This window comes from Lepisosteus platostomus, chromosome 10, assembly GCF_059453375.1.
Source record: "Lepisosteus platostomus isolate fLepPlt1 chromosome 10, fLepPlt1.hap1, whole genome shotgun sequence".
Lineage (NCBI taxonomy): Eukaryota > Metazoa > Chordata > Actinopteri > Semionotiformes > Lepisosteidae > Lepisosteus > Lepisosteus platostomus.
The window spans coordinates 51,713,485-51,728,689 of NC_142620.1; the positions used below are offsets into that span (position 1 = coordinate 51,713,485).

A 15,205-nucleotide genomic window follows, 5' to 3' on the forward strand; every position below is an offset into this window, starting at 1 on the left:
ATCTAAGAAGGCGTCCGTGTAGTGGAATTCCACTACATTACCCACATTTCCTTGCGCTGCCCTGTCTAAAACGTCACATTGATGCGCCAAAGGAGATCGGTAACAAGCATGGCCACCGGTGAGGATGAGAAGAAACCTGTGCTGGAAGTGGTGAGTACTGTTCTGAGTGACCGTTTAAATGAAAATGCGAGAAACTCAATGCACAAGCCCATAGTCTATTTTAGGAGTGGGGTGTGATTTGCGTCTGGTATTTGAAATTAAAATACGGTCACGGCGAACTTGGCATCAACGTGTCTACTCTGGCAATTGTCAGTTGGGGAAATTCTGTGATTTCCTTGAGCGAACCGATTTCGGTGAAAAATCTTACTGAAAGGAGCAGTTGCAGCATCATGTGCAGGGATTTAGCGAGTTTTGTTTCTCCGAAATCTTATCTCATGTCCCATATTTACCGCGCGACTCTCAAAGCCCCCCAGAAAACAGACCACTACCTGAGAAAGCAGGGTTTATGGCAGTCCTTGTCTAAGCTAACTGTTCCCGTAGCCTAAAACGGTATACTAGCTATAGTTCATATGGCCAGTTGTTCTCTATAACCTACTTACCAAAACGTGAAGCGTCTTGGGAAAAATATCTGAAGGATAAGACGAACAACAAAAATAATTTCGTTATCGGCTGGATAAAATGAAAATGAAGTACGGTTTCTGTTACACTAGGGAGACTTTGTATGTCTGCACAACTTTCCAGACGATGGAGAGTTGTACGCTGCAGAATTATTTCTGTGTGAAATTGTGAAGTTTCTAGAGCGTTTTCATTCTTCTCGGCGATACCACCTTTTACCAGCTAGGGGGCACCCGGAGGTAGTGCTGCCGCTGACCAGCAGATCCTTATAATTGTGATTTCTTCCTGCGATCTGCGGGGATTATCACGTCCATCCAGCTCAAACACCAAGATTTCCCAGTTTCACACAAAAAAGGCTGAATTCCATCTCCCATTGAAAGAGAGCTGAAGGTATTAAACATGTTTTGTTAGCTGTTTTTGCTTTTAAATACATAGTGTTCTTTTTTCCACGTTTCCTAAAAATGACTTGGAATGTTCTCTTGAAAAGTGGGAGCAGGGAATAGAGTTTCTGTAGCTGTCTGGGCAGACAGAGGCCTTCCTGTGAAAAAGACATGCTCCACCACAGGGGATCACAGAGGCCTCACGTCCAGCTCCAGTCAGACAGCCTAGAGCTGCAGCCAAACCTGAATTCTGCCCTTTCTCTTAGGCCCAGAGGTGCCTCTCTTTCCCTCCTCAAAACCTCATCCTTAATCGCCGCAGTACTCGCTATGAAAGCTTGCTCGCTGCGCTTGTCAGCTTACTGCTGGGCTTTCCGTTCCAGCTCCTCGTGAGCCGAAGGAGTCTTCTGGGTATCTCCACAGCCGGGCTCCCCCTTCATCGTGCCCTTCATCGATCGTCCGGCTTGGGAAATTGTGAAGCCTTGTTTTTTTCGGCTCCTAGCCTTTCATTTCTCTCACTGCTTCAGAGCAGAAATCAAAAAGATTGAATGAATCCGGGTATGAGCCCCAAACAAGGGGTTGATTGCCTGACCAAGGGTTGAGTAAGAGTCATGCCATCAGACAGCGGGGCCACAAGGACAGTGATTGAGACATCCCACCATCAGAGTTTCACACTGCTGCTCGGGACTCTGATTATTAAATGCAGATCCTGGTGCTTTGGGCAAGAGTGTGGCCTTATTGTCCTGAAAAAGGAGCAGCAGAAGGATCCAAACTGCAAAAATGCCAGGATACAGCAGGATGGGCACTTTATCGTGTATCCCTAAAGTGCGTTAGCCACATTTTGCCCATCTTAAGCAAGGTGACGCCATTTCATTTACACAGACGTGGTCGGCGAACAGACTTCCGCTCAGGATGCGCACACCAGCGCGAGCCGCCTCACCCAGCCTGTTTGCAGGTCGTTTTGGCCGCCTGGTGATTTCCGAGAGGTCCTGATTGCCGCGGTGCCCTTTGTCTTCCGCAGCTGCAGGCGGAGGGCGGGGATGACTCCTGTGTGACGTTTGTGCTGCACGACGAGGACCACACTCTGGGCAATGCCTTGCGCTACATGGTCATGAAAAAGTGAGTTTCCCCTCTCTGCCTGGAGGTCCCGAGCCCTGGTGCACAAGCGCTCTGACAATCACTTTCAGATATACTGGCCGCTGGCTTTTGTACCGATGGTTTCTTTGGTTTCATATACTGTAATATGTTAACTTGATACATGGCTGAGCTCAAAACAGCTTTTCGGACTTCCGGTATCAAGCACAGCCTTAACGTGTGGGAGACTGCAGCTCTTAAACCCCGGAATGTTTTAAATGGCTGTGCAGTGGAGTATTTCTTCAATTGCATCGACCTCTACGTTTGTCGTGTGTCGCTGTGTTGAAAATAGTCAATGACGTGTTAAAGAGCCGCCGGGTTCATGTGCGTTTTGTGTTGCACAGCCCCGAAGTCGAGTTCTGTGGGTACAGCATCACTCACCCCTCAGAGAGTAAGATTAACTTCCGGATCCAGACACGAGGTGAGTGCCTGTGTGCGTGTGTGCGTGCGTGTGTGATCTCAGACTCCTGACGAGTGACACGGGGACAATCTGAAATTGTAAACAAAAAAACAATTTTCAGATCTGCACGTCGCAAAAAATATCTAGTTTTTGCTTGTGCTCTTAATCCCCTTGCTGTTTCATTTCACCGAAGGCTGGCATGTTAAATCGAAATGGGGGTCCACGAAAATGGACGAAGGCAAATGTATGTCTCTGGGGGGCTCCCAAACACCACAGCTCCCCCTCATTCGTGGGACGCTCTGTGGCGTGTTTGTTGCAGAGACTTTCCCCACCTGCCAGGAAAGCCCACGAAGACACCGGTTCCTCTGAGCAGCGTGAATCAAGCTTTGTTCTTGGTTATGTGGTAGTCGGCTTTCTTTGTGTGGAGCCCTGTGTTAATATTGGCATCACAAGTGTTTTTGTGTGGATCCAGCCCTTCTCTCTCTCCTTCTGCAGCAGACGGTTATTATCCGCAGAGAGAGATAATGGGGTCTGTTTCCATAGTTGGGAAATGGCTATTTTGGCTTTTTCTTTTTGATGTCCCTGGTGCTCTTCTTGGAGAGGTTGCACAGCAGAGCTGCATGAGCGTGTTTTGGCTGCTCTGCGTACGTGAGCTCCACAGTGACAGCCTGACCGGCCGGAAAAAGGCCTTCCACTGTGTCGCAGTGCCGTGGTCCCTTCAGTCTTTTTTGTTTTGGTGAATAGTTCTGCTCATTTTTATGGAGTGGGGGCAGAATTCAGTTTTTAAAATTAGATTATGAAACGATCCCTGGTGACAGTGTGTAGCCTCGGAGCAGAGCCCTTTTTTCTGGCAGGAAGCCCAGGACCACAGAAACAAAACCGCCTTTTGCTCCTAATTGTATTAGCTGCTTTAGAGGAGCACATTGGAGCAGGAAGAGGGATAATGGGTTTTTAACTGGGGTCCATAGAGGGGCCTCCGTTTTCAATCTGTTACACGCTGGGTTGCAGGAGCCGACCAGCTGTTGTTCCCAGAGTCTGGGAGCAGCGCATTTGTCACAGTTTGTACACCCTCAAGCACCTTCCCCCAGCCCAGCTCCAGAACGATGACCGTCCAAGTAGAAGAGGTCATCTAAAAATACAAAGAACAAGTGTAGAGCATCAAGTACCTGCAGAAAGACACAGAGTATAGCTGATCACCTGGTGATCCTGGTCTGCTTTTATTTGTGCAGTGAGTTTTCCCCCCAGCTCTGAGGCTAATTTATGCACAGAAAAACAACATAGTCTTGACTATGTGGCTTTTTTTAAAAGAACAGTCCCAACCCCCGGGTCTGCTGCTCTGGCAGTACATAAAAAAAGCAGGGCAATTATCTGTTAAATGTGCAAAACCCCAGAGCCGACATGGCTGATTGAAGTCTGGTGCTTGTTGTTCAGACAGCTGTGTGAGGAATCTGGCTCCTGCTCTTTCTCTCTCTCTCTCCAGCTCTCTTCTGTCTCGGGAGCTGGTGCTGCCCGTACGGTCCTTCACGGAGACAGGTTTGCAGTTGCAATTGACAAAAGCATTTTATGAGGAACACATGGATATATAGGCTGCAGAGCAAAATGGTACCTGGAGAAAGACCGTTTCAGGGATCTGCGATCTTTGTTCATGACGGGTTGTAATTTTCTTTTGGGTTCTGCTGCCATGCAGAGAGCTTTGCTTCTGCTCTGGAGAGCTCCCTCTCCACCCCCGCACGCATGCACACGCACGCCCTGGGAGTGAGCAGAAAGGTAACGTGCTGGGGGTGGTTGTGAAAGGCAAGCTTATTCTCCACACTGGATTTTGTTTCCCAGAGGTCCGAGCCCTCTTTGGCCACCTGCTTGCCAACGGGTGAGCAGCTCTCTCCTGTTGCTGACGTCGCCATGTTGGACGCCTGTCCCGCTGCCCCTCCTCAGAGGTGTAGTGAGCGGCAGGGAGCCTGGTGCACTTTACAGTCCTCTCCACTATGCTTTGATCGCTGGTGTCCTGCCGCTAATCCTCAACTCTCCGATACTAGTCGAGGTGTAGTACTTGGATCTTAAAGAAAAAATACAAGCCTTCACTTTAGCACATTTAGAACAGTTGGCCTAATTATTTAATAAACTGCGCAACTGTAATACTTCTGTCCCAGCTTTGCGGTATTTTAGAGGGACTTTTAAGTGAATGCCTTATCTAATAATCCGCAAAAAGACCTTATGAAAAGACCTTTGTTATGTAACTTAGAAAATAATTAGTTTAATGGTTTGATTGACTATGCAGGTGGGAACAGAAAGGTCCCTGAGAGACCGGGCCCACCAAGGAACTGAGTTTGACAGCCCTGGTCAAACAGAAGAAGGGTGATCAGATCTGTCTTGTTTTTGTTTCCCCAATCTCTGTTGTGGACTGTTTTGACAGAACGCCAGCTAACCTTGAAACTCCACCCCCCCCTCCGATCGCAACGTGGGCCCCGAGCTGGCGGCAGACCCAGCACTCTGGCCACCACCATCTGAGTTTCGCCTCTTGCGAAAAGACAAGCGTGGCGCAAACCAAACATGAAACAGCCTCGCTCTTCCAAAGGACACGTGTGCTTGGCTCAGCGTTCGATCAGCCTGTTTGTTTTTTTTTTCCCCCAACCCTGCTCCCTTATCAGGTGGATCTGTAGCTTTCTTTCCCATCTGGTTTTATTCTGTCAGTCATAATTGAATATGAGTTCGAATAGGGAGCTGCTGCAGAGGAGCAAGGAAAGGTCAATAACACGCTGCAAAGTGAGCAGTGTTTCTGCTTTTCAGCATGGAGTTATCCTTCAACCTGTTCATTGTTTCATTCTGTTTAAACCGAAGCAGTCTCCTGGACTCCATATCTTCAAAGCATTTATGGGTTAATGTGCCAAATGGCTTCTTCTCATCTGTGACCTTTCTTGCGTTCGGAGCAGGACGTGCTCTCATTTCAATCCGATTTCTTTCGGAAAAGTTCCTCTCGCCGAGAAGTCCTTTTTTTTAATTCATTTCAGACATAGCTGTGAACGTGCTCTGGAGCAGTCGTGCCGGCGTGGAAGCAAGAGGGGGAGAGGGCTGGTGGGGCTGAGCCCGGAGGGTCTTCAGGCCTTGGTGCGGGGAGTAGATTTGGGATTTGATGGGGTGTTTGAGGTGGGGAAGCGACAGTAGCGGGTCTGCTCACGTCAGAGGTTACGGGCGTAATGACTGTGGAGGCGGGCTGGAGAGGGGGCGGTGAGTATCGCGTCTGAGAAGAGGGGCTTCCATTTCCCTTTTCTTCATGAGTGAAGCGAAGCCAGCGCGTGTCCTGTGTGTGTCTCCTCCCTCCAGTGTGAGCGCCAAGCAGCAAGTGTGCATCTGGATTGAGACCGACATTCAGTCATATGCTTTCTCTCAGTCGGTGCCATTCCTGATCTGTTCCTACAAGGCTCAGGCTTTGGAACTGTCACGTCTCCAGCATCTCGGCTGCAGTGGATATGTTGCAAAGCAGAGCCTCTAATCAAATCCTTCCTGATTTCCAGGGTAGGAACATGAGGGCTATGTGAGCTCTGTGCTGACGCGATTAGTCCCAGTCCCGATGACATCTCCACTTGAACCCTGTGTGGCCTCTTTGTTTTTAATTTAGTGTTCAGCGTAAGGGGTGCACATGTATCGTAGGCCACTATTCGCATCTGGCTCTTTGCGATAATGTCCCTGCTCACGGAAGGTCTTCCCTTCGTCCTCTCCGAAGCCTACTTTCAGAGCTCAGAGACTTTTTCTACTGCCGGGACTTAACAACTCCCAAGAGGCCATAATGCCTCAATACAGATTGGGTGGGGCTGACGCCAATCCTTGAAGCTGAAGTTCTCTTAGGGGTTACTTCTTTCCATGGGCTGCCTGGTACTGGTTCCCGTTCGAGGTGAACGGGAGAGCGGATTAATAAGCAAGGTGTTGGCTTCTCCTGCCCTCGTCTGTCGTCGGCAGTGTGGCAGAGGTTGCCAAGAGCCCAACAGCCGTGGTCTGGTCTGCTCGTGACTGTGCAGTGCCCGTGGGACTTTTTCCTTCCCAGTTTGTCAGGCAGCACTTTCCACTTGTCAACAGGGGACAGGAAAAGGCAGTCTGCTGGTCTCTTGCCAGGCCTCTGCTTCCTGGAAGCATTGGCAGGAGTCAAGCTGCGTTCGCATGTGGAATGCTCATTTTAATTGGCTCGCACAGAAATCTCAGCATTTTAAGTTGTTGCATATTTCTTATTAAAAGGAAGTGGGAGGATGGCTGAATAAAATCAGTCATTCGGTTTCTTGAGTTGGCAGCTCGCTGGCTCTCAGCAAGCATGACCAGAATGTTGCGCGAGTGTGCACTTTGATGTTTCTGAAATAGATGTTTGTCATCTGGCAACAAGCACAACTTATCTAGGAAAACCAGATTTATGTGCAAGATCTTGCATCTGGGCGCTGGTGGTTCAGTTGAGTGGGTTACTGATTTCACCAGGCTAAATTGCCAGTTGGAGAACGTGAAGGATCTCAGCTCTTCGAGAGTAGTGATCTTGCGTGCAAAAGCTGCAGATCTGTCTTGGCTGTGCTAGCCCTGCAAGCCTTTGTGGGCAGATAAGGGTATGGGAAGGGTTCCAAACGAGAGAAGGTGTAGGATATTTGTAACCCCCGTGTTAAAACATGCCCCATCTCTGTCCCCCGAACAGGAGGAGGCAGAAGTCGCAAAAATACCAGCCAGTGGATTTGTGTCCAGTCGGGTGCTCTGCTCTCCTCTCCTGCAGCGGTTTTCGTGTGCGAACACCCGGGAGGCAGCGTGTGTTTTGAGCCTCATCGCTTGCTTCCCTTCCTGCGAGCTGCCTGCCGCCCCGGCCTGGCGCTCAGAGGCTTGTTGAGGAAAGCGCTGTCCCGGGATAAGGGCTCCCTGCCACAGCTCCTGCAGAGAGAGGGGCTCTCTGCCCACGCTAGCCCTGCGGTTCTCTCGTGCTGCCCACTTCCCGCTGACTCCTGGTTTTTCTGCTTATGCTCAAGCACTGCTGTGGTGCCGCTTGCAGAGCCAAACAGAGCAAAGTTCACAAAGGGGTTTTGTTTTTCGGAGTTTTACGAGATCCTCTTTGATGGGATGCAGATTTTGTGGGCATTCCTTCTCCTTTATAGTTTTGTCTCTCTCTTCCTCTCTCATCCTCTATATATATAGTTTTCGTTTTTGAAAATGAATGGTAATTATTTTGAATTATCCACCCCCACTCCCCAGGAGAGGGATGATGGTTTTCTCTCTCTGATGTGGTGCATGGTGACAGCTTCATCCCAGGAGCTCTGTAAGATGCTAAGAATCTGAGTAGCATTGAAGGGGAGTACCAATTTTCGTTTTATACCACACGCAGACTAATATTTCTGTTTGAATCGGAAACCTACAGTTCGTCTGTGAGAGCTCCACTTCTTATACAGTTTAACTAAACATTACAGGACAGTTTGTGCCAGTTCTTCAGGAGAATGGGCTGCCAGGTTCAGTACTGGGCAACCCATGTGGTACCCATGCACTTTGGGTCATATATTTGGGTCATAATATTTGCAAACAAGAGGAGCTCTTTTGTCCCATCTAACTGGGGTATTTGTCTTGGGTTGGAATTTTGATGAAAGGTTTTGCTAAGGATCCTGGGGTGCCAGTTTAAGTACATGTCAGCAACTGCTCTCTGGGTGGGTGTGTGACCCCTTCTCCAAGATATAGCCAGTGATGTCATCCCAGGGAGTGATCCCTCCCTCTTGCAGCCAGTGATGTCATCCCAGGGGGTGATCTAATTGTTTGTCCTGTTCCGCAGGGGGTCTGCCTGCTGTGGAGCCTTTCCGCCAGGGCCTGAACGAGCTTATGGAGGTCTGCCAGCATGTTCTCCGCACCTTCGAGGTGAGACCTTATAGGCCAGCCCCTCCATTCCCCCCCCCCCCCCCCCCCCACCCCTCTACCTTCCCTTGGTCTTGCTTAGTCTTTTGAGAGCTTTGTTTTGAGAGCAAAATGGAAAATAATGTGACCAGGCAATCTTAAGAACAGTTTTCTTGATATTCCCTCACAGATTCAAAGTAATTGTTATTCAGGTGGGTCTGATCAGAGATTTCCCTGCAGGATTTCCTGGCTGCTCTGTGTTTCCATGCGTTGCAGATGAAAAATTGTGCCCGATTAAGAGTCTGATCCCTAAGTCGTGCTTAAGATGAGCCCAGCCCAACTGTTAAAAGATTATGTAATCCTTAACCGTTTACATTACCTGTTAATTAGATTATATTATAATTCGCTTTGTATTGCAGTTCTGCAAGCAGGCCAGAGGAGATGGTGCTTGTTAACGTATTTTGAGTAAGTCTCCCCAGGCAAATTCTTAGTTGAGTTCTCTACACACACAGGCAGATCTGACAGTGTGGCGGCAGAACGCAACCTTACAACATAGGAATGGTTACAAATAAGATGAGGCTGTATGCTAAAAAGTTAGCATCCCATGAGAAAAATGGCTTTATAGTAAAATTTTGACAGCACTACATCAGCGAAGGACAAAGAACACCTAATTCAGGGTCAGTACTGCAGGAGGAGCTTTTGCGTGTGAATTCGTGGCTGGCGTGTGTGGATGTGCTGTCCAGCTCACGTCAAGACTGTGCTGCTGCTCCTGATCTTCCACAGGCACCTGCTCGCCACGCCTGCCTCCACTCATTCCGCTCTCTGAGCCTCTGGGCCTGCGGAGACCGCCGAGTCCGGAGCCAGGGATATTGGAAGCATGTGTGCTCGGAGTTTGTGTATATCGATGTCAGCTCGTAGACACTTAAGGCTGAATAATCCTCGCCAGTTGTTTTGGTGCAGCATTGGGTTTCATAATGAAAAATATTGCCCCTGGGGTATGAGTGCTAGCTGTTAAACTGTCTTGGCAAGTGAAGAAGCAGGCTTCCCAAGACCGGGCACACATGAGTGGAGTTGTGCAATCTGAGTTTCACAGCATTCTGGTGCTCTAGTGAGTGCTGAGTTATACCATTATCGGTGTCAATGGTGGGGGTGAGTGGCAAAAAGCAGTTTGAAGTCCCCCCCCCCCCCCCCCGCGTCACACATCTCACCTAATCAGTCATTTGTAACTCTTAGCAAACTGTTCTGTGTTGCATTCTTTACAGGCTCGTGTGCAAGTGTTCAAAGAGCAACAGGATGTTGCCATGGATTAACAGGGGAACGTGGGAGGATGGCCGTTCGGGGGACCCAGGATCAATCTGAAATCCCAGCGGATGACTTTGGGGGGTTTTGTTTTTAATTGCTCCAGAAAGCCATCATTCAGCATGACTGCAAAAGCACCTTTCCCTGTTCCCAGAGAAACCAAACTGGGCAGACTGGGAGCACCGATCTGGGTGGTGTCTGGGCAGTGAGGTTGACCCTGCCCAGCACTCCACCTCCACAACACGTGCCCACTGTCCTCCGAAACATCCGGCCTGCAAGGAAGAAGGCCTCCAGAATTCCCTCCACATCCCTGAACAGTCCTCACCCATGTTTTTCTGAACAAAACTTTTTTTCCTCTTTAGTCTGATGCTATAACTTTTTTTCTGGAAAGACAGTATTCAGATTTACAACTCAAAGCCTGATATAATTGTATGAGCCCCCATGAGTTTGCGTCCTCTATGAGTGAATATGTGCTCTCTGGGCCACAGCTAGGTGGGTTCTTGCTGTACTCCACTTTCACTGTAGTTCTTTGAATGGGCTAGCTCACTTGATGTGCATCCTTTAACTTGTGGTTAGCGTGTCTTTAAGAAGTCCATATATTAAGGGGAGGGGAATCCCTTGAAGATTTAACATAGATTCCACTTGACTCCCAGATCCATAATCCTACACGCAGTTTTTCAGAGCTCTTCAGCTCAGTTTCCTCTGTGTGTGCTTCCATTGCAGGAGAGAACCTGTAATGTTTGTGAACTGCCTTTTTCTTTCTCAGAATCGCCTAGCCTGATTGAGAGAGCCGCAGGTAGTGCATAATAAATGGAAATGCCAGTGCAGTCACTGAAAAGGGCGTTGGGCCACCTTATGCATATGTAGGCCATATGTGCAGAGGCATCTGGAAATCTGCAGGGAGAATGTGGCATGTTCTTCCAGGAGAAGGTCAAATCATCCTGGATAATGCAAGTGGAAAAGACTGCCTTGTTGTGTTCCAGAATATCCCATGAGTTTCAGTTCACTTGGTGTCCCTCATGTACCCAGGTGATTCAATTTTTTTACAACTACCAGTATCTGAGTTGTATGTAGTTGAAGAGGAGAGCTGTGTCAGCATGCGTAAGGCTGCAAAGGAACAGGTAACAGGTTTGTTCCATGCTGAATAAACACTTGAAGGCTCCACAGCCGAAACGTTGCGTTTCCTTTCCTTTTCAGCGTGGAATTAACCCGTTACCTGTTCCCCTGAGTCATATGGACTTGGCATCTTTTTACAACAGCGAGATGGTCCTGCGCATAGTGTTGGCACTCCACACCGCTGGGCAGAAATGACAGTCAGTCTTGAAACCTGTACCACTCCCTCTTCATCATTTTCACCGAAGAGCTACCGTCTTGTGCAGCTTGCAGAGAAATGGACCCTGCCTGTGTTGAAAACAAAATCCTTAACCGGTAAAATGTGACTGTTTTTTTTTCCCCCCAGTTGGAACAAAAAAGTCTGAAACCGAACCATGATAAAATATTTTTATTTGCTATCTATTTGTTTTAGACCACAACAAACAGTATCAAAAAAGCTTTTTTTGTTTAAAAAGTAAATTTTAGAATAAATGTTTTCCTTAAAAAAAAAATATGAATATAATATCTGTTCTTTATATTTTAAAATATACAGTCGACAGTAGAGTACAGGATCCCCCTCCCCTGTTGTGGAGGAATTTAGGATGAGCACTAAAGTAAAATACAGGTCTGGAACAGGGGAGTTGTCTTCACAGCTATACAAATAGATACTCACTCTGGTACATACAGCAGATCAATGTAATACATGAATAAAAATGCTATAGTTTCTATATTTTGTCCCTGGAATATACTGCATAATATACTATATATAAATATACTGCAACAGAACAAAATAAAATGCTTTAATTCTGAAAATGCCTATTCAGAGGAATGCTGTATGAAATCCAAGGTATATACATTATGTAACACTTTCTTGATGATGCCTATTAATACAGTATATAAATGTATATATAATGGAATATTTTTAAAAAATAATAATAATTTGAACAAGGAGATTGAGGTATAACAGAGACCAAGCTATCCCAGGTGCTAAGAACAGTTCTAACCTCTGATAACCTAGTAGGTGTATTGGTGTCATGGGACTCAGTGTGTGTTTGTATTTCTGTTTTGGAGTTTTTCATATGCATTTCTTGCACATGCCTGGTCTGGCATGGCTCCTTCTGAACAGAGTAAATGAAGGCACATGTGACTAGTACAGCATCTTATCCTGATGCCTTAGTTTGATCTATTTTGCTTTGGTTTTTTTTTAATACTTTTATAGTCCCCCCTCCAACAGACATTTTGCTCTATTTTTTCTGACAACATCAGTTTAACGTGACGATGAGGCCAGTGTCACAGCTAAATAGGTCAGCGTCATTTATATGGACTCAAAACAATAAAAGTGTCTATATATTCTATATATCTATATTGAAAAACAATGTTCTTATTGTGTACCATATATTAATGTAGATACACATAGTTAAAAACTCTTCCCCGGTTCTTGCTTACTGAATGCCTGTATTGGTGCGGATGGTGATAAACTTCCAAATCTATGTACAGGTGGTATAGTGCTTCAAATACATTTAATCCATGTTCCATCCCAAGCTGTCTCTGAACCACGGTTTGCAGGATTAGGACTAAATCCTAATATTCTATAACATATTTGTCCATTGTTCCTTGGTCTTAGTTTATACAACATTTTGAGGTTATTCTACACTCAGCCTGTGGAAAACTGGCATCCTCTCCAGGTTGTAGCCTGTGCTTCTGGGTTAGGCACCAGGTTTCCACAATCCTTACCAGGAATAAGCGCCTTTCTGATGATGGATAAATGGAGGTTCTATACAGCCATGTGTAGGGAGTCTTCCTCTTGACCACCCACCTGGATTGTGGTGGTTTTGATGCAGAGGGTCGTGGAGAGAGGAGTTCCATGTCCCAGTCTGGTTGTCCAGCTGCATTGTTAACAGGCAAAAGTCCCGATTGAATGCATGTTGCTCTGGATTTCTTACCACAGTGGGAGTTCAGCTACTTTGTGGTTTTCCTTGAAGGGAATCCCAGGTTGAGCTACGTCTCGCAAGAGCCTGGTTGTCTGGTTCTGTGCGGTCTGGTCTTGTAGAGCCGAGTTGGTGCCAGCAGGCGGGGGGGGGTGGTGGGTGGGGGTGTCGGGAGGGTAAGAGCAGTCCTGTTTATTGGCCTCCGCCCCCCTGCTCTTTGCCCAACTGCCCAGGTGCCCCCCTTTGCGGGCACCGTCTAGGAGGTGCTGTACTTGTGGCTGGATCGCGAGCTGCTCCGGTCCAGCCCGTTCTCGTGGCAGTGCCCCTTCCAGCGAGCCGCTGAGCCCCTCTCGTCGGTCGGGGCGATGTTCCTGCTGGGCCTCTGGCACCAGCAGCACAGGCAGGACTGGGGGGACAGAGCAGAGAGAGGGATCAGGCGCCCCGCTTGGCCACCTCCTTGCGTGCGGATGGGCCGCGGTTCGTCACGTTTCGATCTGACGCTCCGGTGGTGCAGCAGACTCGATAGCGGACTATGGACCGATTTTCATAGGTATGAATCGCCCTCCATCTGAACTGAGGACACTTCAGTGCTCTTTCCGAACTAGAGCTGTTTCTCCAGCCCTCCTGCTTTAGCAGCAGAGTGTACCTGATGGCAATGCTAACTGTGATGGTATATCTACCACCTCGGAGAGGTGAGGCACAGCAGGCTGGAACTTACCACAGCCCGGGACTGGTTTAAACTGCTGAGCAGTCATATTCTTATTTTTTCTGGACATTTCAACGAAGCAAAAGTAGACATTTTTTGTTCGCATCGTGTAGCCTACAAGTTGGGCTGCCATGAATGGCACCTGCCAAATCTGCTGGTCTTTTTCTGGAAACCAAATTTTCCTAAACCTGTTTTCTAAAGCAAAGCAAGAAGGAGACAATATCCCCCCCCCCCCTCCCCTCCTCCTGGTCTTACTTGAAAGCAGTTCTTGAACTTCTGGCTCACAAAGTAAAGAGCAATGGGGTTGATGCAGGAGTTGAGTGATGCCATGTTGATGCCAATGTAGTCCATCACCAACAGGAAGCTAATGGAAAAAAAATGGGAGAGGTGCAATTATAGTTTTTTATGGGTAGATTTTCATGTTGTAGGGATGTCAAAGCAAGCCTAGTTTTGGAGAGCTGGTATATCTGGAGGTTATACTAGGAAAAAAAGACAGGAAACAGGTGTCTTTTTCTCATTTCTGCCCTGCTTGATATTCTGCAATGCAGATGAGCAGAGGGTGGATTAAGACCTTACCTGAGCAGCTCACAGCGGGTGGGGTCATTCTGGTCATAGATGGTCTTCTTCAAGATGCGGCTCAGGTGGAGGGGCAGCCAACACAGAGCAAAGATCACCACCAGGCAGAAGACAGTCTTGGCCACCTCACGCCGCTGGCAGGAAACGACAGATCGTGAGCTTAGTGCTTGTGAGCGTTTCCCTGTACCCCAGTGCAATAGGGCATTACGGAGTCTCCAGTCCTGGTCCTGGAGAGCTGCAATTCAGTTAGTTTTACAGGTCACCCAAAACACCTATTTTTTATATGAGGTGCAGGTGTGAGCTGTGGAGCTATTAAGCAAGTAGTTTTGTTCCATTAATTAATCCTGGGCCTTGAAGGCTGAAGGGTCCTCAGAATTTGGTCTCGAAAGGTCTCTAAATTGCTCAGTTTTAAAAGAAAATCACCTGTTTGTCTGATGATGGAGAAATTGTTCTAGGTCTCTAGAAATCATTGATTTGATGATATCTGGGGTAGGGGCTCTCCAGGAGCAGAGGTCAAAGATCCCTCTCTTAACAGCTTACTTCATGATGGACTGGTCCCCTAGACAAGGATCTGAAATCACTGGGTCGTGTCTTGATTTATAATCTTTCAGACTGTGGCACTTGTACAGCCGGACGTGAGTGGCCTTTGAGACAGGTCTTGACATAAGCTTAAGCCGGAGGACTTGCATTGCAAGTTGAAACATCCCCATTTTGGTTGGTCCTAGTTTTGGTCTCAAGTCCAGCAGTGTGAGTCATTTGTAAGGCCCGAGCTGTGGATGGGTGTTTCAGTCATTTCAGGCCTGTACCTTCAAACTGCCTGGGGAGAGGTAGTTGCAACAGGAGAAGTGGTCTAAAGGAGAATCTGTTTGTCACATCTTTATGTCTCCCCCACTGGTGTCCCGAGAAGGCATCCGATCAAAGTGACAGCATGGTTCCACAATTCCTGTCAAACTGCCAGTACAGTTAAATAGGAAATATGACTGGCTAGAGACCCCAGTTCCTGATTAATTTCCATTACGTTTTATTCCCCTTTCAGTGCCCCCAGGTCCTGGTCTGAAGCCGAGATCTTGCAGGCCTGTTTTCCGTTTGCTCTGTTCCATGCAGAACACTGGCACCTGCTCTCAGAAAGATGTTTTCACACACATCGTAACCTCAGCCGCAGCATGGCTCCACTAACGAGAGGAGGAAAAAAAACCCTTTGCCACAGATCACTGGCAGAGGATGAAACGATGCTTAGCTAATTAAA

The 15,205-nt window shown here is 47.7% G+C and overlaps 2 protein-coding genes across 6 annotated transcripts in view; one reads left to right on the forward strand and one right to left on the reverse strand.

The window, feature by feature from the left end:
- Positions 1-11,562, forward strand: polr1d (RNA polymerase I and III subunit D). Of its 2 annotated transcripts, XM_088597107.1 has the most exons (6): positions 1-150; positions 2,014-2,111; positions 2,471-2,547; positions 8,300-8,382; positions 8,778-8,823; positions 9,621-11,562. In XM_088597107.1, the coding sequence occupies exons 1-5, from the start codon at positions 82-84 to the stop codon at positions 8,811-8,813; spliced, it is 363 nt and encodes a 120-aa protein (XP_088453233.1). In that variant the 5' UTR covers positions 1-81; the 3' UTR covers positions 8,814-8,823; positions 9,621-11,562. The 2 variants fall into 2 exon arrangements, with proteins under 2 accessions (XP_088453233.1, XP_088453232.1); XM_088597106.1 differs by lacking the exon at positions 8,778-8,823 and having other exon boundaries at positions 2-150.
- Positions 11,144-15,205, reverse strand: part of LOC148653971 (endothelin receptor type B-like) — a 21,806-nt gene continuing 17,744 nt past the window's right edge. For all 4 annotated transcript variants that reach the window (XM_088597093.1, XM_088597095.1, XM_088597094.1 and 1 more), the window contains 3 exons: positions 13,960-14,093; positions 13,639-13,747; positions 11,144-13,083 (listed from right to left, as the gene is read on the reverse strand). In XM_088597093.1, the coding sequence (XP_088453219.1) occupies positions 12,934-13,083; positions 13,639-13,747; positions 13,960-14,093 (393 nt within the window). In that variant the 3' untranslated portion in view covers positions 11,144-12,933. The remainder of the gene's footprint in view (positions 13,084-13,638; positions 13,748-13,959; positions 14,094-15,205) is intronic.